Source organism: Falco peregrinus, chromosome 8 (genome assembly GCF_023634155.1).
Source record: "Falco peregrinus isolate bFalPer1 chromosome 8, bFalPer1.pri, whole genome shotgun sequence".
Taxonomy (NCBI): Eukaryota; Metazoa; Chordata; class Aves; order Falconiformes; family Falconidae; genus Falco; species Falco peregrinus.
The window spans coordinates 32,405,027-32,427,677 of NC_073728.1; the positions used below are offsets into that span (position 1 = coordinate 32,405,027).

General features: G+C 43.9%; 1 protein-coding gene across 8 annotated transcripts in view; it reads left to right on the forward strand.

The window, feature by feature from the left end:
* The window catches only part of KALRN (kalirin RhoGEF kinase), a 528,424-nt gene that overhangs the window by 161,161 nt on the left and 344,612 nt on the right, over positions 1-22,651 (forward strand). For all 8 annotated transcript variants that reach the window (XR_008748289.1, XR_008748288.1, XM_055811375.1 and 5 more), the window contains exons 2-3: positions 6,299-6,373; positions 18,607-18,721. Coding sequence is in view for 6 of the 8 variants with exons in the window: in XM_055811375.1 (XP_055667350.1) it covers positions 6,299-6,373; positions 18,607-18,721 (190 nt within the window). In the remaining 2 variants the exon portion in view is untranslated. The remainder of the gene's footprint in view (positions 1-6,298; positions 6,374-18,606; positions 18,722-22,651) is intronic.

Genomic DNA, 22,651 nt, shown 5'->3' on the forward strand with positions numbered 1-22,651 from the left:
CAGGTCCTCTATGAGGTACCTGTAACACACTTTGCATACCTGTATATCTATAGTCCTGTGTTCATATACACTTAACATGTGCAGAAATAAGTAGACTTCTACCACAAGCTTAAATGCTATGTAGGTCTTCAATTATATAGCAGTAAGGCCATCATCACAAGGCTACGAGGGTCTCAGGGATTATTTACATTTCTATTGCAGAGCTGAAAGCAAGCTCTAGCCCCAGCTCTGCATGGGGTGAGAAGCACAGCCAATGCCAGCCGTGCTTCCACAGAAAATATCGGCAATGTCTGTGGTCTCCCCAGATGAATGTTGCATGCTGTGGCCATGCTTAGTGCTCAAGGTATGTTGAATGCAGATGACTGTTTGCTACACTAGTTCGTTTAGGAAGGGTGGACATATCAGGAGCACTGAGTGAGAAGTTTTTGCTTGAGAAAGAGAAACGAGGATTGAGGGAGACAGCCACCACGCTTGCCCCAGGGCTGTGGTGCTAGTCCAACCTGCCTTTCATCCTGTCCCTGCCCCACTGTGATGTGCAGTCCTAGGACTATAAATGCTTCTTGTGAGGCCAGGTATAATTTATTGGTTGTTAAGGAGACTAATAACCTTTGTTAGTGAAGTATGTAGCTCTGGGTTAATCATCAGCAATAGTAGTTGGTAATGATACTTACAGATTAATTTTTTATTTTTTCTGGCTGGTGCTGTATTTAGATTCAATTCAGTTCTTCCTTCCTTCCTTCCTCTGTGAAGTCAAAACCTGCTTTTCTGCTGTCAGCAGCAGGGAGGTGTGGTGGGAGAGCTGCACAGGCTCCTGGGGGGGCTCAGGTCACTAAAATGCCCTTTCTTTGCATCAAGGATCAAAGGAGCGATAGGCAGATGCAGAGTGTCCAGCCCCATTTATCTCTGCCAGATGGTGCTAAAATACTAGTCTGGAGCACATGTTGCTTCTATTCAACTAAATACTTGTGCCATGCTGTGGCCTCTCTGCCTCTAAACCAATGAGCCTCGGCCAGCAAAATCCCAGCAGCAAAGGCCCCAGCAGCCCTTGCCTAAGCCCCTCTCCATGGCTTGTAGAAAAGCAGAGAAATTAAACTAGGAAAGCTCACAGCTCTGCGGGGCGAGATAATAGTGTACAGGAAAGGGAGGAAGGGGTTAAATAGGGTTTAGCACACACAAAAAGTAAATATTTGAGGCAGAAATGCAGAAAGAAAGAATAATAGAGAGAGAAGGGCAGGAGGAGGAAGCAAGAAGTGTAAAGAGAAGAAGGAGGATTATATTCTTCCAGAAAACAAAGGGATGGTTGTATGAGAAAAGCATTGGGGAAGCGCTGGGAAAATGAGGATTGAGCTCTGCACAAACTTTCTGTCTGACACTGGACAAGTCAATCTCTCTGTGTCTCAGTTTGCAAAGGCTACAATGGGAATATTAAAGTCTCCTTTGTTCTGCCTTTCTCTGCTCACATCTGACGTCCCTTCTGTTTATAAGTTGTACAAAGCCAAGATGCTACCATACTGCAAACAAAAATAAAATCCACTGAGGGTTTGGTGGGGGTGGTGAAGAGGTGGGAAGGCAGATAGGCTACGGTAAACCTTGGGGATAACTGCTCCAAAAACTGGCGGGGGGTGGGGGAGAATACAGGAGAGGCCTTTACTGAGGGAAGAAGAAAGAAACAATATGGACCAGATTAATCTTGCTGTTGCCTCCTGGACTCCAGTGGAGTTCCTCGAGGGATGGGTTTAGCCCAAGGAGTTCAGTTTTGTTTGGTTAAAGAAACTTTGTGCCAAAGTTTTTAAATAGTCGAATCTGTTCTGAGAACTATGAGAATGTGGGCTGCCTTTCCTGAAACGTTGCATGGGACTTGGGATGAACAACTCCTGCTGAAGGCATCAGGAGCCAAGTGATTAAGCCCCATGCAGTGCTGTGACAGGAGGCCTTCTTCTTGCCTACGCATACTTTTTTAAGTATAGAAAGTATTTCTATATTTCCAGCAACTGATCTTTATTTGAAGCCAAGAACTGTATTTTTCAGATTAGAACTGAAGCTTTTCTAGGAAAAGCCACTCTGGAGCACACCATTGGGCCATCCACCCCAAGACAGTGTCCCCAACAGAGGCCCTGAACTCTGCTTTAAAGAAAAAAAAAATCCTAAAGCCCACAGGGCTTTCTCCAGGGATAATTTGTATTTCACTCCAAGAGTTAGAGTTTGGCTTTCACTTCAAAGCCTGTAGGCTTATATTCTTTCCAAAGCTATTGCTTATTTTATTAATCTTTACAGTTCCCTGGAGATGTTTGTTGTTTGCAGATCTGTAACCTGTTCGGGAAGCCCCTTGAGCTGCTGACCTCTGCATCCTGTGGCAGCAAATTCCCCAGGTCAACCGGGGCATTTGTCCGGGGAAAAAGGAGGGTTTTTTTTCTCAATTTCAGGTTTGCTGCATTTAACATGGAAGCATGCTTTAAGCTTCCCATCTCACCCAGCTGGCTTCTCATTACAGCATCTTGCCTAAAACTGTGAGCTGCTTCTGCAGTGCAGAGAATTCTTGCTAGGAGATGAGCTGTGCATGTGCAGTGCTGCTTTGCGGTGAAACGTGACTCAACCATACTGAGGATCCACTGTTTTAATTTTTCAGTGCTGCCAAGATTACAAGAATACATTATTCTGTCAGCTGCTTCTGCAGACATGGTGTGTTTTCGTCTCGTATCACTGGAGTAATAAAAGTTTGAGTCCCTGCTGTGTGAATAGCACACTAAGCCAGAACATGATAAAGGTGTGAGGGGCTTCAGGGTGGCTGCGACGTGGCACCGTACTCTCTGTGCCTCTCCTTTGGTAAAGAGGCAATTGCAATCCTCAAGCTTCCTTGCAGGCCATGGTGAAACTTGCAGGTAGAAGGGAAAGAGCAGCATTGTTGTCTAGTCACATGCTTATGATGATGGTGAACTGGCAGACCGGTGCATGGGCAGTGGGCAGAATGGCTCAGTGCCCTTCCTTCATCTGTTTGTCGGCCTTTGTCCTGCTGCTGCAGAAGGGCTTGGTTGTTACAGGGGTAGGAGAGAGTTGTAGGGCAGGATAAGTACAGCCTTTGTCATTGTCTAGTAACAAACTGTCTAGATGCTTGTATAGCTGGGGCTCTGTGGCAAAAAATAGATGGTGCTATGCAGACATGGCTTTGGATCCAGCACGCAAACAAACAAAATAAGTGTATTAGAAACAGCTGGGGAACAGGATGAAAATGAGCATTATTAGGGATATCCTTATAATAACTTAGGGAATGGGGAGTGTATAATTTCTGCATTGGGTCTTCCTGGAGATAGATTTGCTGTTGCTTTTGGAGCCCTTATTACAGCCATTGGTTTTCCCATTTATGCATCCCTTTCCCCAGCTCTTGCTGGAAAACCTGACAGCAGGCTCTGACATGTAGCTGCTAATGCAAAAATATTGTCAGGAGCTGGAGTGACCCCTGAAAGCGGTGGACATGGCCTCATCTGTGGGTCATGAACTGCCACTTTGGTGAGCACGTACATCATCCAGAGCAAGCACATTGCTTTAGCCACTGATCTGCCTTTAAGAGTTTCCTTTCTCATCCCCAGGGAAGTTTTGCAGCTCTTGGGAGTTTTTGTCGATTACTTGGCTGTAGAATGGACTCACAGTTTTCTAATTCATTCACCGTTTTGGAGTGTGACTGACCTGTCCTAGGAGATACTGAGAAAGGCAAAGATACCTTCCAGCAGCTTTTGTGTCTTTTCTTGCCACTCTTATGCACAGTCAGGACATTTGGGCTGTTAGCAGTGAGCCGCTTGCCTGCAGCCTGCTGTAGCTCAGAAGATGACTATCTTTAAGAGTCATACATTTTTCTCCTGGTCTCCATGCATATTACCTCTGTATGGAGGAGATGCAATCCTTCCTTGTGGAAGAGTGTCTGAAATTGTCCTTCAGCCCACAAGTATAGTGGGCTCTTGCTAAGATGTCCTTATTGTGTGTTTTACATGTATGACTACACACCCACTGACATTCTTTTGGTAATATTCACTAAGATTTCAATTGTATAATGTCTACTGCACGGTTAAGCGCCTAAGAATTCACTTTGCTGTTTCCCTGGCAAATTTAGCAAATACTGTCCAAAACTCAACTTGCACTGATGCTGCTGATCTTTGCAGCTGGAGAAATTTGGCCCAGTACTCCAGTGTCTTAGAGCCATCATGATGTGTCTAGTACGCTGACTGTTCTCGTTTGTTTCACGGTTGGATGAGATGCTTCTATACAAAGCTGCTTAAATTCCAAGTGTTGCCTGTGACTGAATGGTTCCTACCTTTGATGTGAGAGCTAGCCACAGCCTGGGAGCAGAGAAGTTATTCTAGTTAAGAGGAGAAGTTAAAGAGCAAAGTCTTGGATATTTAACATAGAGTACACAACGTCCTGCTTAGAACACAGAAAGTTCAGCAACCAAGACTAGTTTCCCTGGTCCCAAAACACTTTACTGAGACAGAGTACTCTTTAGGGATCTCTCAGGACCATGCTCTTGGAATGCTCAGGGCCAACACTTGGAATTTAAGCAGCTTTGTATAGAAGCATCTCATCCAACCGTGAAACAAACGAGAACAGTCAGCGTACTAGACACATCATGATGGCTCTAAGACACTGGAGTACTGGGCCAAATTTCTCCAGCTGCAAAGATCAGCAGCATCAGTGCAAGTTCAAATTGCAGTTACATTGGTCTTGGCCTTGCATTGAATTACCTCACTCCTTTGTGTGTTGATTTTCACAAGCATAGGCTTAGCTGGTGAGCTTGCTCATCTTCTGGAGGTGAGTGTTGCGGAGGTGACACTGGAGAGCATGTGGGGACACAGAGAAGTAGTTGTAGCCATTGGGCACCATTGAAGAACGCATCTGCATATACAAGACAGTCTTGTTGCACAAGCTGTCTGTGAATGGCACATGCTGCAGCCATGTAATAATAATACTTGAAGATACGCAGGTTCAGCTGCAGGTGAAAATAGCTGTTGTGGTCTTCATCCTGTCTGTCTGATAGGTCTGCATGGATCAAACCACGGTACCTTTGAGGCTGCATGATGCAAGAAATAGGTGACAATATATGGGGGTGGGGTTGTCCCCATTCCCACTTTCAGACCTAGATGGTCAGGTGTCATCTGCGGTGTTCGTTGAGGAAAGTGGGATGGCTGGAGCAAAGCTGCCCTATTTCTAGTCATTCAAGAAAGGTGCTTAGTGAGAAGACTGTCTTGCTCTGGTACCAGTTCAGAAGAATGGTGGTTGCTGCATGTGAAAAGCAGAAAGTAAACCCACAGGGTTTCAAATGTGTTGTAATATTTGGTGAGCTGGAATAGATTTAAGGTTATTTTGAAGATCACTTCTCATGATGGGTATTCACTACCCAGTGATGGGCAAGTTATTTTTCAGACCAATTGCAAAAATGTCCTTCAAACCCACCTTTTGTTTTGTAGTAGCACTGATGGAATAGCAGTGTCTGGCTTGCTGTGGGGTGACCCATTACTGCTGGTCTTTTGCAAAGCAGAAAGATGCTGCTGGTGGCTGAAACTGTCAGCAATTCTTTTCCAGAGGCTTCCAGGAGAGTAAAAATCTGGGACTTCTTTGGTGAGCTTTCAGGAGACATGAAATAGTTTGGCACTTCAGGGAAGATAAATGGCCTGTGCAAGTACATTTAGCATGTAATCAAACAGCATGAATTACATGAGGATGCACCGTGGCTTCAAATGACTCCTTACCCAGGGAAAACTTTGTCTGGCTCATAAGAAGCGTGTCCTCCCTCTGAGTGCATTCCCCACCTTAAGCCTTTCCATCTCCAGCTGTGCTGTGTAGAGCAGAAAGGGAGGAAGGGGAAAAGCATTTTTTAAGACAGCCCCTGTGCAAATCTGCCTCAAGGGCTGATCCCAAAAGGATGTGTATGGGCTGTAACATTCCCTGCAATTTTGCCTGGACTGTATTCAAAACAGTGAAGGGAGGAAGATTCTGGCTTGGTGTGCAAGCTGGGCATCTCCCAGGCTTGATAATATGTATGATCTGTGAAAAATGCAGTGGCTACTTGATGGGAAATTTGTTAACCTTTCAGAACTTTTGAGCTGATTCTCTGTGTTTTCTTTTTACAAACATATCTCTATTGTTGCTAATGCTGTTTGTGTATCAGCTATTTGGGTCGGTTTCTTGGTGCTTTTATGTGACTTATAGACTTTCTCCAGTCTGATTTTGAGAAACATGGAGTGTCTGTGAAGCTGGGAGCAAGGACATGCTCTCTTCTAATGTGGGATTCCATTTTTCCTCTGTTTTGCAGGTTCTTTTCGAAATGATGGATTAAAAGCTGCTGATGTCCTTCCTATACTGAAGGAGAAAGTGGCCTTTGTGTCAGGTGAGCACATCTTTTCTAGATCCCTCCATCCCAGCATGAGACCTGCCTGCTGCATCCCGATCCTTACGGTGCTGCAGAGGCATGAGAGACCACTTTCTTGTTTGGACTTGGTAGTACTTAGCTCTTCTGCTAAGAAAAGGGCTGTGTGCAGAACAGGGCTATCCAGTAATACTCAAAGTGTTGGAAACTGGCCCATATTGATTTTCTTCATATTGTGAGAAACGGGGAAATGGGCAGTACAGGTGGGATAAAGTGCAGCTTTTCAGCTCCATCCCAGACCCGTTCTGTCTCAGCATCCAGGATGGTTCAAGGATCCTGCTTTGGGTTCAAGGTCAGTGAACACCATTAATTCCTGTTTGTAGGAAGCACCGAGACCTGTAAATCATTGGTATTTCATTTGCAATCCCAATCAACTTGCAGTTAAAAGTACCTTTGAAGCTGCATTTACATAATAACTCAGAAGCTCAAAGATCTCCTGCCATCCTGTACAAAGATTTACAACCTTTATTCAGGAGACAAATCTTGAGGACCTGGGGGTGGATGAGGAAAATATGGAGAAGGCTTTGAGAATGGCTGGGATTATATTGTTTCTGGCATGAATTACAACTTGTCAGGGAGAGAGGGAAGAGGAGGTCTGAAGAGATCATAATCTTGCATGAAGTCACTCAAATTGGCAGCATAAAATCAGGGTATTTCCAGAGCCAGCGTTTCTGATGATTGCAAACCATTCAGGCTGCTTTTGGTGATCTTCCCTGTTGCAGTGAGAAAACCTGCATTAAAAATAGCCAGCTCCCTTGTTTGCAGTCTTTGCTTTTTTGTTTCCTTTGTCTCTGCAGTAGTGCTGACTGCAGAGGGGAGGGGAGTATCAGCAAGGCCATTAAGTACCCGAACTCTTCCTCCCTGGCTGTAACCCCCCCCCCGGGGTGCTGGAGTGGGGCCCACGAGGATGGGTCTCGCCACTCTGCTGAGCCATGGAGATGCCAGGCAGGAAAAGCTTTTACCTTGAGTAATGGTTGGTGTGACATGTCTTCCCACGTACCAACAGTTAAATGGTCCAGAGATCACGAGTCCAGTGGAGGCTTGGGCAACAAATGATTTGGGGCTCCATAAACGCTAAACTTTCTGACCAGTGACTTGGAAGTCCAGGACTTTGAGGGAAGTTTGTGAAGCACCAAAAGCCTCATGTGAAAACCCAAGGCTATCCCAACAGTACTTGCATGCAGGACTACTTTACCTCACACTGATGTCTCATTCTGAAGGTCCTGAAATGTTTTACATGGTTGTTGGCTTTCACTGCTCCAAAGAGGGGAAACGTAGTCATAGAAACACAGCATACCTGCAGATTTGTTCACGACACAAAGTTGAACCGGGTGCTCTGGGGAAGCGAAAGAGAGGAATTTATGCGGGGACTGTACTGGAATTTAGTTCTTGGCTCCTGCTGTTGTTTCACATGGAAATGACTGCAGGATCATTTGGTAATTCGTGGAATATTTAATAATGACAACCTGTCTGGATTGTTTATATAGTCCCTTCCACTGACAGTGCCTGAGTTCAGCTCTGAGCCAGAGGGTCACACACCAAATCATCAGCTCGTTAGATGCTGTCCTGGGCCAAGCTTGCCTTATGGGGGGACCTTAAGCAGCGCCAACATGATCCCCCGGAGCTTCGCACCGTGATCTGCTGCAGGCAGGGGACAGCTCGCTCCTCATAGACTTGCCAGCCTCCAGACTTGTATCTGCTCAAAATGTGCCTATTCCTGACACAGCTAGCTGGATAGCGGTCCTAGGATTTACACCTCCTTTCCATGGCCTCCAAACACAATGGCTACGGGCAACAATTATCAGGAGCCTTTGCAGATAGAATGCTCTGAGCTGCTAGTGTCTTACTACAATAACCCCAGCATCACCCTCCAGCCCAGAGTTTAAGTACGGCCCAGTCTTCCCCTGGGATGTTGTAATAAGGCAGATTAAGAAAAGGATTTGAGCACTTCATCTGATGGCTAAGTTCTTTTTAATTAAAATGGAATAACATCCTAGAGTATGCTTTGAGCACAGAAGAGAAAATGTTTGCCAAAATAGAAAAAACAAATAGCTGGGCTTTGCAAGGTAAAAAAAAAAAAATAAAATAAATTGTTCTGTAGTTTGGACAGACTCTGGGAGCACATTGCGTTTGTAATCAGGCTTCCTCGAGGAACAGGAGAGTTTTATTGAGTCTTCTTTGGAGTTTTATACTACAGTTAATTTTAACAATAACAATACAGTAAAGTTGTCAAGGGGGTTCTCCTTACACCACCAGAATTTATCAGGACCCACACAAAAATCTCAGCTGAACATCTCAGTTACATAGTTTATTTTCTTATCGGCTGTGGCTCACCAGCTTGTTCTTTACTTCTTGAGTTGACAGGAAAGCTGCAGAGAACAAGCTTCTCCAGGCAGGGGCTGTACCATGCTTCGTGTTTCAGTGTTGTGGATGCTCCGTGCCTGGACCATGCAGAGCAGCAGGCAGAACAGGCAGGGAAGTGACACCAGCTGCTACCTGCTCGAGAGCAGGCACAATAGGACCTGCCTGCACAGCCATGGAATCCTAGAGGAGCACTCAGACTTTCAGAAGTGCACTTAATTTCAGAGTTGAAATACAGCTTTAACTAGCTGGGCATGGATTCATCCAGCCTGAATGCTGCCTGGGGCTCTGTGCCTGGCACTCCCCCTCAGCTGGCTCAGCCAGCAGTGAGCCGCAGGCGCAGGGCTCTGCATCCGCATCCCTGCACCGGGGGAGAGTGGAGGGGTGGATAATGTTGGGAATTTTTCCTGGAACTGGTTATTGATTTCTTCCAGTGATGTCATGTATGAGCTGGACTGAACCCGAGCAAAGTTCATATGTATGTGTGTCTGAACAGCACCTGAAAATCCCATTCCAGCACTTCCAAGCAGAGAGGTGGCCTGAGCAGCCGGGGGTGCCGCGCACCCTGGCCATCACTGGCTGCCTGCTTCCATCGCTGGCCTCGTGGAAGCAGATGAAGCAGGGTGTTGGCGGGCGGGGGGGAGGCTTGTTGCCGAAACTGTAATAAAATCTTGGCTTTGCCTAGGTGGTTCGCTGTGTTGCTTCCAGCAACAGAATGGCTTTGGGAACCATTAGGGAGCGAGCTACAGGCCAGAGACTGCTTTTTGTATTCTGAGAAGGAGATGAGCACAGAGGAGAGGAAATAAAACAGGTTGTAGATTATTTTAGGTTTGTGATTTTTTGGGGGGTTTTTTTGGTTTGTTTTTTTTTTTCAGTGAGACATGGTGAAATATTTTGGAAGCTGGGCATATAGTCTTTCCTAGGAAACACAGATGCTGTTTTAGAAGAGTGGTTTAACTTGGGATGTTGTTCAGCTGCTTGATTATATTTATAGGAGATTTCCTATTGATCAGTGCAATACAGGAGGATGTGTGTGAAGCTCTCAGGGGAGGGAAGGAAGCCTGATAGATTGTTCTTTTCCCTGCATGGAGCTTTTCATGCATTTAGGCTGTGAAAAGCTTGTTAATTGACTAATGCCGTGGATCTCGCTGAAAGCATTTGCCCTTTCCCTATGTCCCACCCAGAAATGTTTCTCAGGATCCTTCCCAGCACTTCCCATTACCTGGAGGGCTCAGAAGAGTGGCAGCGCGTGGGCTCCCGCCTGTCTCCCAGGTACTGTCTGCTCATCTGCCGAGGCAGGAGTACAAAGGAGGAGGCTGGCCAGGTTTCTGAGAGGGTGGTTGAGCATGGAGGAATCAACAGCAAAAGGGTGTAATAAGCTGACGATCTGCTGCAGCTGTGAGAAGCAGAGCTCCCAACCTGTGTTCAGCAAAGCGGGAGGCTTTTCCTGTGGTTTTCTGTGGACTTTGGGCAACAGAAGGCGTGGGGCAGGGAGAACTGGATGCGGTAACAGTTAGGCCATCTCCATCCTCCAAAAGCCCACTGTCCCCAATCCCACACGTTTCAGAAGCAGCCCATGGGCTGGGTCACAGTGACATCTGAGCCTGGCTGAGAGCTTGAAGGAAAAACAGATTTCCTGAAAGGTCTTTCAGAGGAGGAATTTCAGTGTAAATACATGAAATGAAAGAACAACTTTGCAATTAGTTTTCACTAAATTTAGGCAAGCAGGATCAATTGAAGAGGAAGGTTCAGAGGGGAAGACACTCACCTTCCCAAAAACTTGTCTGCAGATGCCACAGGTCATTACAGGCCAGAAGTACACATGACCACATGTGGAGGGCTATGTTTTTTCTTTTTCTGCGATGGATGCACTTCACTCTTCAAAGAAAGAGTTGAAATTAGACCCTAGGGCCCTCTGGGAACAGGAAGAGTTCAGATCCAGGTTTCAGGGGGTCTCAAATGCTGATTTGTAGACAATGGAAATTCTATTGGTTTGGGAATAGAACTAACCAAAATATTTAATTTTTGAATGACGCAAGCATTTTGTATTTGCACCAAAAGTTTTGATTTGAATTAAAAGTATCCATTCTCGTCTTCCTCTGGAATGGAAATTTCAAATGAAACATCAACAATTCTTCTATATTTTGTTACAGAAAAATGCCTTCCTTTTTATACCATTCCCTGATGTAGTTTGAAATCAAAGGAAGTGCCAAAAAGATGAAATATACTATTAGAAAAACATAGCATTGCTTGACTATTGAATTTTCGTAGTGGTTTTGGGCCATCATGCTTTCCTCTAGAATTTGCTGCTGTGGTGATGCAGATTTTTCTTTGAAGAAGAAAATGAGGAAGTTTAGACTGTAAAGTTTCCAGGTATGTTGATGAGGCCTGAGCCTGCTGGGGTTTTGTTGTTTGGGGGGTTTTTGGGGGGGTTTTTTTGCTTTTGTTTTTCAAGTGTTAGGTCATTTTTGAGGCTAGAGGAGAGTCTTTACCTATGGGGACTGTTTCAATCTCCTCATTGGGACTCAAGGTTAAAGCAGAAATCAAAATGTTTCCTGGGATGTCTGATTTCATTTACAGGTTGTAAATGTAGTATGCAGAATCAGTTGCTGTGTTTCTTTCCGTATGTTTTAACTGTAGCCATGGACTAAATTAAACAGTTTCTGTGGATAATACCTAGTTAATGCCAGCACTTACTGTCCTGGCACTTGGACACCAGCAGCTTGCCAAGATCCACCAATATCTCCTTAGAGCAGGGAGATTTCATCTTTATGTACTCCCTTAATTAGCATGTGTGAGAGTAGTGATGCAACCTGTGCTGCCTTGTGGAGAGGCAGGAGGGTTCAAGTGCCGTACAGAGCTGGGCAAAAAATCAACCCAATCAAAATTTCTATCCAAAAAGACTTGCAAGAACTTTTGGGATCACAAGTCATCGATTGAGTGTCATCCAAACGCACTGGACTCTGACCACCTCCTGGACAACAGGTCCCTGTATCCTGTTACATAGGTATAGCTTCTCATTTAAAGACGGGGACTTTCAAAATAACAATAAGAGGAAGGAACTGAGCCTGTGAAGCAAGAAGATATGTATACATTCCATCCTGTTCCAGCTCACTGGGTTTTCTTGTCCTTAAGGACACTGAGCTCCATGCGTATCTCAGCAAAAGTCTCATCTTCATTTACGCAGGCGGTCGAGACTGGTCCTTATACAAAATCAAGACTAGGAGCTTATAAATCAATATAAGGACCCAGGGAGGTGACTGTAGCACCTGAAATAATATGATAACAACCAACAATATTGGTCATTTTGCAGTAAGGTTTGCTCTTCTGTCTCACTAATAAGTCATCACCTCTGAAAACTTCCTTATTTCTATGAAAGTGCTTTGGTTTGTAGGCTTATGGCTTTTTCCAAAGGAATCAATTTTAACTGACAAGAAGCACTGAAATTCAGAACTGGACATTGTCTCTGTGTTAGCAATGGTTGGTTTTTTTAATACTTCTTTTTTTTTTTTTGTGGGAAAATAAAGGCTATTTGAAATGGAAATACTTAGCTGGAATGTGCCATTTCAGAAAAAATGTCATCTGCCAGTGTTTTCCAGCTCTAGGCTGGATTTATTCTTAAAACCAGAGGGGAAAAAGTCTTCCTAATAGCAATTATGTAAGTCCAATAGCTTGAACTCTCCCCTGAACTTTCATTAATTTGCAGGATCCGCTACTTGGCTGCAGCTACCAAGGACTAACCTGCTGGGGATGTGGCGAACCTGAGCAGCCAGTTATATTAAATCAATATATCATATATTTAATTTTGATGATGAACATCAGAAACATTGCCATTGCTGTTTCTCTGTGCTTATCTCAAATGAGGAGGAAAAACTGTGTGATCAGGGTGAATATGGCCTCTTGTTATTTCTCCTTATTCTGTACAGCTTCTAATGTTATGCCCAGTGGCCTGAGTTTAGGGTGCCTGTCAGTACCACCAGCAGCATGACTGGCATCACCACATGCTGTTTTGTCCCCTTTCCTCCTCCAGTGGCAAGAGGGTGTGCAGCGGGGTGTTTTGTTTTAGAAGATTTGGTGTTTATTTTGTTCAGTTCCTCTATTATTTTTTTTTTAATATATACAGCTATTCCCATATGTCTGCAATAGAGGGCAAGATTAAAACCTGATTTGCAGCTGGGCAAAAGGCAGCAAGTTTTGTATAGGTGTGAGTAAGGGTCAGTGTTGAAGAGGAGGGTACTGATGCTCCCTCAATAATTCACAGCAAAACACCTTCTTCCAGAGGAAGAAACGCGCTCTTCTGAACTCTCTCTGGAAGTTTTGCCTTTCACAAAAAGCAGATCTTCCTTGGTTTTAATGAGTCTCACTTGTCCAAGTAAACATTTAAAACTAAAGAAGTCTCCCAAAATATTTGCATAAGTCAGCAGAGGTGTGTTACAAGCCACAACATGTGGTCTCTTCAAATCCATGCAGTGGCTCTGAGTGACTGCAGAGTAAATCTGCTTGGTGGGAAATGGGATCCTACAGTGGTTGTGCAGAGCGTGCTGTCTACAGCCTCTGATCTGCTCTGCCAAGGGATCTTCTGGTGGGAACATACAGCCCTGGTTTTGGATTTGATAACCCTAAATGTAATGTTGCAAATTTTGGCCATTAGGATTTGATTCAGGCAGTTGACTCTGGTATAGGGTGCTGCGAAGAGCAACACGCTGGAGGATCAGGCTTTGGTAGCTGCACTGCAGCTGTGTTAATTTGCAGGTGGGATTGTTGTGGGAGCTTAAATTTCCATCATTGTTTGACTAGAATCACCTGCTTTGTAACCAGCTGAATTTCAGGGCTGTCACACAGGTAGTTCTATATATGACCCTTACAAGAAATTAGCCCCTCTTGAAGCTGGAGGAGTTTTAGTATAGGGGTCTGTTCACAGGAGGTCTGGTAGCAAGCAGGCTCTCACAGAGCTCAGCTATGGTAGGGAAAGGAATATTATTTTAAGACTGTGGATACAAATTCCTTGATACTTGGCTTTCCTAGGAAGTCTGTCAATTAGATTTAGAAAACCAGAGCACATTGTTTGCCATTTTATTGAGGCGTCCGACATCAGCTGAGCTCATTCTGTCTCCTAGTTCTCATCACTGTCATTCATTTTTTCACCATATTTTTGGACTGAAATACCTTTTTGAGGAGTATTTCAGCTCCTCTGGAAACTCACTTATGGTCTCAGCAGAGTCTGCCACATCAGGATTGATCAGCTTATGATCTGCAGGAGTCGGATGAAGCAGAGTATTCATTTGAACTGCAGTAGACATCTGGATGGAGGCCAGAGACACTAAGTACTACTGTCTCCATTGCTGATGTGTTGAAGTACCTTAGACAAGGTACTCAGGAGCCTTTATGTGTGTGGACATTTGTTTTTGTCTATGGTTAGGCCTCGTGAATTTGTGCTTATAGAGTGCAAAAGGAAGCAGAGGACTTGAGTCCCTTAAATAGAGATAAATGCAAGCAGGTAAGTATCATGATAGAATGGCTGACAGAACTGGAGAGATGCAGCTTGAAAACAGAGCTCGATAAAATCATTATCTGTCGTATGCAAGAAGTCTGCATTAAAGGAAACTGATAATTTCCTGTCCTAAACAGGATTACACAAAGCTGGAAATTCAGCTTTTTGTGTATTGTCAGGAATGGATGCGCCTCAGGACTTGAAATTGGGAAGGCCTGCATGCAGAGTTCACATTAATAACAAACTGGGCTGGCCAACGTCTTGACTTACCTGTGGGCAGAAACATTTGAGCCCACCACTGTGACGGTTGTCAGTTCAGGCAGCTGCCAGGACAGGGACTTGTGACCAGAGTCCCCTTCCTCTTGCTTGCAGGCTTCTTTAATGTTTTCTTTTAACGTGGTATGCATCACGATGCCTTGTGCCATCACTGCAATATCCCCTGTATGATTTGTGGAGGAAAAAAATCTGTAATTCTGCTTCTGGGAACAAGTGTTGAATTTCACAATGGTTTCTGTATAGGCTAGAAGAAAGGGAGATGGGAAGAACCAACAGGCAAGGCGATCAACAAAGGATTTTGTAGGAGGAATGAAAGACATGGATGGCTAAATACTTGTTCTCAGTACTTTGTGCCCTGAAGAACATGTGTTTTCCTGACTCCTTTTTCCAGAGCACTAATAGCTAGACCATCTGTTTGCACCTCTAAATCAGAGCAAAGCCCATGAAAACCCACCTTGAAAGACAATTTGAAATTATCAGCTGTTTGTTTTAGCATTTAATAACTGTAATCAGCAAACCTAATGACATGTTTGATTATTTCATCCCATGTCTGGGAGCCTGGTGGGAGGCAGGAGATGGGACATATTGATTAGAGCAATTGAGACTCTTTCATGTTTTATTTTCTTTTAAAACAAAGTGCCGGGTATTTCTCTGAAAAGACTGTTCATGTAAAAATGGTGTTGAGACCATGGCCAACTTGGGGCAAGATTAGCCTCTGTGGGTAGAATACTAACAAGCAGAGACAGAGTTTCTGTAATGCTTTTAGTTGTTGACTTTTAGCTTAAGCACTATGAAGCTCTAACACAGTGGACTAAGAGTCAGAAGACCTCATTTCTACTCCTGGTTCTTCAAGTAAATTGCTGTGGGATCCAGGCTGAGTTTCTTCCCCTCGCTGTACCTCACTAGTCCCCTCAGTAAAAAAGGACATAACAATAAAGAAGAGGAAAGGTATAAACTCCCTGTACAGCCAATGCCAAAAGACTTTTTTCTCTTTTAGTGGCCATTGCTACCACTCTGGAGGCTCTGTTAGAGGAGGTGAGGGTCCTAATACAGGCATGTTAGGCATCTAAGGTTCGATGGTGGTAATATCCCATTTGGTTTGCCTAGAAAAGCTGAGATTTGCTTTATAAAGTGCAATGCAAAAGTCACATAGTATTTAAGAGAGTATGAACTCTGCAAGTCTCATGGCAAATTAAACATACCATGGTTTGTTCTGGAAGAAACCTGATGTTTCTTTGTACAGGCTCTTCATAAAATTGTGAATTATGCAGGCATTCATAAAAATTAGGGATTGCTCATGAATAATTTGGAAACGAGTGAAGGTTTTTAATATGTATGATGCACTTGTAATAATAATTTCACCCTATTGCTCAAAGCATAGAGCAATACTTTTATCATAAATGAGAAACATTTGTTTCTAATCTTCACATTTCTTGATATTTGCCCCATGTCTCCTTGTTCTTCTGTGTCATAGGACCAGAAGGAATCAGTCCAGGCACTCATTTTTCCTTCCATCATCCAGAAACCTCCAAGGGGGTCATCGCGTAACCTTCCTCCTCCAGTGAGGATTAACCCATTTTCTCTGGCCTGTCCTGGTAACTTCTGACTCTGTGCTAGAGCCTTATTTATCCTGCTTCCCTGAGGACAGTTTAGATGAGCTGTTGAGGGACAATTTTTATCCTGAAGCAAAGACAGGACAGGAATGTTCTGGACCCTGTTCCCTTTTCTGTAGCTGCAAATCTTGTGTTGCTGTTAGTAAAAGGGTCAAGAATTTTCTGATTTAACTTTTTCAACCTACCGGAATTTAGATATTTAATTTTGTAATATTTTTTTTGGCAGAGCTCACTTCGGTGGAACTGTGGGTGGGAAGTAGGTCCCTGGCCCAGCTACACAATTTTTGGTTTACCAAGCTGAGGTGAATGAGCAGCATCAGTGTGATCAGGGCTGCTGGGCTGTGGGAAGCTCATGGCCCTTCATGGGTGTTTCATATCTTGGGTAATTAATTATATGTATGGGCATGGGTGTCTCCTGATCTCATCTCTTAGTGCTTTTCCACTTTGTAGAAATATTTAAATAACTGAGAATGGAGGAGGAAAGGGAGCCTGACTGAGTAGCGGGTAGCATGTTCTTCTGGGATGCAATTCAAGTTCAGGTCTGTGCTTCAGTGAATATCTGGAAGCTTTTGAAAGCCTTGGTTACATCTTGATATGACGGGAAATTTTTCAAAACCTTGAAAAGCTTCCTGTGTTGAAAAAATATTTCCCTTCAGCTTTAGTTACTAGATTGGTTTGCCGTTCTATAGGCTGGCTTCTTTTCTGTTGGACACATCATGCATGATATAATGGTTTTGGCATTGTTACGGTTTGTGAAATAATCTCAACAAATGTGCTTAAAGTGAGGAAATTTTTATACATATATATGTATATAGGTCTGAAAATAAAAATGAGCTTATTTCCTTGTGAACTGAATCCTTGCTACATTACACCTCCATTCTCATGCTCTGTGGCAGAGGCATGAATCAGCCAAGGTGGTGCTGAATTCCCATGGACCTTCCTCACCTTTGCAGTGTGGAGCTGAAGACAAACATCAGGCAGTGAGATTTGGATGAAGGTTAGGCAGGACAGGTTTTGTACTCCATAAGTATCCCTGGCATCTCTTGTTTGCCTCTCCATTTATACCACTGGACAAATCAGAAATGACCTGGCTCCAATGAAGAGATGCATGATGTAACCCTTGAGGTATATAGGATCTGTTGAAAACTCTGGGATTGATGAACTGTAACACAGGGTAGAACTGGCATCTCTGTCTGTATAGATGAAGTTTATGTAACAAACTAACATGTACAGTCTGTAGTGCTGTAGAAAACTCTTTAGACAGGACAGCAATTTTTTAAAAAATATACATACATACATATAAAATATATATATTAACTACATTGCTATTTTTAGCTGCTTCTTTGTAGCTCTGGTCATGTAGAGAGCCACTTGGTGCTAGAAGGTGAGCTTGTGCCTGTTGTGGCCACAACTGAATGGACAGTTTCAAAATAAAATGGACAAGGGGGTATGTTGTCAGATGGGAGCTGGATCTACAAGTGCCTTCTCTTTTCTGTCAGCAGGGCCAGCTGGAAAACCTGTGCCTTGGGGTACATGGGTGTATCTCATCAGTTTGGTTTCTGGTTGGTCCACCTGCAGGAACTCCTGTTGTATGAGGCGTGTCCTTGAGTCCTGATCTAAATTCTGCCCAGAGCAATTCTTTGTCCTGTGGCGATTCAGGATACCATTTCTCCAAGTATACGTGTGCTCTCCTGCTGATCCTACTCTTACAGCAGAGCCTCTTAGAACTCTGCCTTCTGAATTAGGGTGTTTAGAACCCCTATGGAAGTCATGGCCCCACAGAGTGCAGGTGTCTTGTGTTCAATTGTGACAATTGCTGTAAAAGATGAAGTGCCAGACACTGGCAGTTTAAAGAGAGTGGATTTTAGGACAGGAAAGCTACAGGGGAAAAAACCAAAAATCATTCAAATTGCCAACAGCAATTCTATAAATAGAAAGCATAGGAGGCATGAACTTCTAACCAAATTTTCAATTTCTGATGATTTGCCAGATAGATTAGAACATCTTACTGCATAAACATTACCAGGATACATCGCTTCTAACTGATGGGACATTGTAAAATATCTGGACAGGAACAATACAACTCACTGACTACCAGTGAAAAATACTTTTACTTTCTTGGCGTTAACAGTTTAAAACTATCCTCACAGTAGGATTTCATTAGCATTGCCTACTTGGATTTGCAGTTATATTGGATTTGATGGGATTCGGTGAGAGTCAGAAGAAATGCTAGTAGCAAATTTTTTTGTGTGTTGGTTTGTTTTGTTTTTATTTCCCCCCTTTGGAGCTCCAGCAAATGCGAGCATGTCTTCCTCAATTAGGCAAGCGTGAAAGCTACAAAGAGTGCACGGGCTCTTGAATGTGCCGTAATTTGTGTTTATCAATTTGGTGCACATAGTTTTTTTGACATGTGCTTCCTGCCTGATTTTCTAACAATCCTTTATTTTCCGCAGGTGGCCGTGATAAACGAGGTGGTCCTGTCTTGACCTTCCCAGCCCGCAGCAATCACGACAGAATAAGGCAGGAAGACCTTCGGAAACTTGTGACTTATTTGGCCAGCGTGCCAAGGTAAAGCTAGAAAGAAAACACTTCAAAGCTCAGGGTGGATGGGTGGGTGGGGAACTTGTTCTTGGCGGTTGCCGATTTCCAAGTATTAACATTTAGTACCTTCAGTTCTTGGGATGGAGGAACAGAAGTTTTCACTTCCTCCTCCTGTGTATGCTCTGATGGTTTTTGTTGCACACGTAGCAGTGCAGGAGCCCCAGCGTGGAGGCAGTGTGAGCAAACTTGGGCTTCAGGCTCGTGACAGCAACAAGGAGCAGCTCTCGTTCCCCATGTTTCTCTGTGGCACTTACAGAGTGGAAAAGGAGGAAAGTGCTTAGAGGTCTGCAGTTAAATATAGCAAGCTGGAGAGAGCCTGCTGTGTGCTATTGCTTTTTTAATACCTTGTAGGAGGTTCAGAAGAGCTGGGGTAGGGGATTGTAGTTGCTGGGGAGGAAAGCCTGCCCTGTGCAAGGAGGCAGATCTTCCTGTTCCAACACTTTCCAGAGCTTTCTCCAGGCTCAGGAAGGAACATGGTTGGACTAAGGGGGAAGCTTTCAAAGAAAGACATTTCAAATAGTTCTATGTGTAAACCAGCACCTTTTCCCGCATTAGTACCTGTGTCCCTCCTCCAACGTGCAGGTCCCCATCCCTTTCCCAAGAATGCTGGGGGAGAGGTCTGTTGCTAGTGCATATTCATCTTTGCAAGCTGTGGGACACAGTTTATAGGGCTCAGTGCCCAGGCAGGTATTTCTGAGCCAATGTTTAATGCCTCTGAGAGTACAAGGCTATGTGCATCCTCATCCAGCTTCCTTTCCCTATTTTCAAGCTTGCCAAATATACTTACCCAGTAACAACTGCACTGGTTATTGAGACAAATGTTATCACAGGGCAAGTGAGCAGCTCAGAAAGGATGTTCAGTATTGCAGTAACACACCCTGTGCCACCTGGATGCTCCTTCTTTTTGAACCCAGTGTATGACCAGTTAAACAGTGCTCACCTTTTGCAAAACGTGAAGTTAAGACCTGAAGGGCAGAGGGTTTGACTGTGTCTGGAAGTCAAGAGGTAAGGAAGGGTCTCAGAAACGCACTCAGTTCCTAAACGTGCAATATGCAGAGAACAATGGTCCCATGTTTGGTATGGAAGAGAGTTGAGAGCAGTTTGGAGACTCATCACTTGGCTGCAGAGAGCAAGGGACAAACTCAGCAGTGTGCCAGATCTGCCAGTGCATGTTTCCTGGACTTCACAAGTCCTCTGGCAATACAATTTTTGCTGAATTGGACTTCTGCTCATCAAGGTTTTACTATTAAGCTGAATTGGTTTGCTTTTCTCCCCATCCTCTCCCCTTTTTTCCTCTAGCCAGCTCTATTTTCAACCATATTGTGTGAGAGATTAAGGACATGCTGCGGGGCTGGGAGAGCAGTAGGTCACTCCCTGGGAGTCTGTGTCCCAGGGCCTGGCAATCCCCTTCCAGCTGCTACAGTAATGAAACTGCTCCCTTACATCTTATCAGTTTTTGCATGGTCGCAAATATGAAGATACGACATTGCTTGAGGTTGCAAGTATTGCACAGCAAAAATTACCTTCTAACATGTCAATCTTTTCTATTAATTGCTCTTCCCTTGTGGAGGTGGCAGTAATAGCAGGAAAGCTCCCTTCTGTTCCCTGATCTTACACATCTAAATAGATTAGCTTAATCTTTGATGCTGCTTTTGGTTGCCTCACTCAGCAATGATTTTTCTTTGATGATGCAGAAGCTGGGGGACAAAGGTGCATGATGAAGGAGCTAATACAAAATGCAGCTGCTTGCCTCTCTAGAAACACTAGAAAAAACATTCCGCCTCCTGGTCTTTCACTGCAAAGATATACCAGCGAATATTCCTTCCTCTGCGATTCAACTTCCCATCATGAAAATGTACCCAGCAGTGAGGGACTGGCTACTCCTGAAGCACTTTCACCAGTTTCCCAAGGATCCTTGCACATTGGTTCTGTGGAGGCATTAACCAGAGCAATGTCTCCTGTTTGGGACATTACACATTGAGAGGTGTGGAGCAGAAAGCAGGAAGAGTGATCAGAGGTCTAGAAAAAGTGGTCTGTCAAGGAAGGAAAAAGGGTAGAGGTTGCTCAGCCAAAAGAACAGAAGAGAGTGAGAAGGGTCTTTGTAAACATGTTGTGATGCTGCAAAAGGAAAGGGTTCGTAGGGCTAGGACAAGAAACAGAAATGTTAAAGACAAAGCAAGGGAAGCTTAGGCTGGATGAGAGGAAAAGATTTCTAATGGATTTTCATTAGCACTAGAATAAGTAATCTTAAATTCCTGTCTAACTCTATAAGCAAACCTCTGGCCTGTGTATAAATGTTCAAGGCAGGGGATGATGAATCGGGAGGTGACTTCTTCAGGTTGCTCCTAGTCCTGTTTTGTCTGGTGCCACAGCTGTGAACTCATGGCTGTGGCAGCGAAACATCATCACAAACTTCTTGGGTTTGGCATGCAGGATTGTGTAACCTATGTGGTGTGAGAAAACACTGAAAACTCATTTTTCCTAAACATTTTGTTCACTTTAACTTTCAGACTTACTTTTTGGAAGCAAATACATGGAAGGAGCCATTTGAATTTCTTTCACTGGCTCCCAGTTAATATTTGTTCCAAGATGAGTGCCGTAATGAATAACTGCATCAGCCATCCATTTGTGAAAATAAACAGTTTCATTAGCAGAGACTCTGTACAGAATGTCAGGAGAAACTCCTCTGATGTTCAGAGTGCTGAAAAGGGTAGAGTTTTCTGTGCTAGTTGAAAAACTAGAAATTCTTCTTTAGGAAAAGAAAAAAAAAAGCAGACTGTAATTTATCATATTGACACCAGTATAATAATTCTTTCTTTATTCCCTGTGCAATGGTTTCTGAGACAGATTGCTATCCACATTGATACTATCTGTCACTTAACCCTTGTTTTATATCGTAATGGAGGGGGCAGAGCCGGCGCGTTGCTGGGAGATTTGAGCAGGTATGAGATTGGTGATGAATTATGATGATGGATTAGGGTAAGTGAAACCAGGGCCATGCTACCCTTCTCCAAGTTTCTAATTCAGCTTTCCACAATTCCTTCTTCAAAACCAGAATAATAATGTGGGTTTTCTGAAAGCTGCAATGTGTGTGTGAGTTAGAGCAGAATAGTGAGTGCTTTCATGCAGCTGCGAGCCGCGGCCAGGCAGGTGCCTGCGCTCCGCGGGGATCCCTGTGTGGCTGCATGGGTAAGGCTTCAGATCTCGCAGCGCCGTCTGTTCTTATCCCAAAATGCTAACCTTGCAGTCCGGAGTACCTGGGGTGGCGTAGGAGTCCCGGAAGATTCAAAAACCTGACGCTGCACTCTTGGGTGCTAGGAGGATGTTGCGAGTGGGTATATGGTGCTGTGTGGTGGTTCTTTCAGGCATATCACGAGGTTCTTTTCTCCAAATAGTTCCACTGTAATTAGTTACTAAGAAACGAAGATGCTATTTATTAGAAGTAAAGATAATTGCCACGGATGCCAGGTTTCTACTGCTCTGCCATTTTCTGCTTGTTTTACACTTGCATTAATGCTTTCTGGATAGGCAAAGCAGTATTTCTTGTGAATCAAGATAGCTGCTATTTACCTTCAAATTTAAATGGGATGTAATGTTTAGAAATTTGGAGGGTGTGACTGAAGCTAGGATAACATGGTGTTTATGATCAGTAGAGCCGAGAGAGAATTTTGTGGCCTCACTGAGGATTTTATTTTTTAAGACCAGTGCAGTGCCATCCATTCCAGTAGGCTGAGTTTTGATTTATATGTGTGTAAATGAAACTAGCACCAGACCAATCTCCTCTGTGAGCCCTTTGGAACTAAGAATTAAGTTATGCATAGGCTATAGGAGGATAAAAAGGAGGCAGAATATTATTAGCCTGAGTTATCTCCTCGCATGGTGAAGCAATAAGATGAA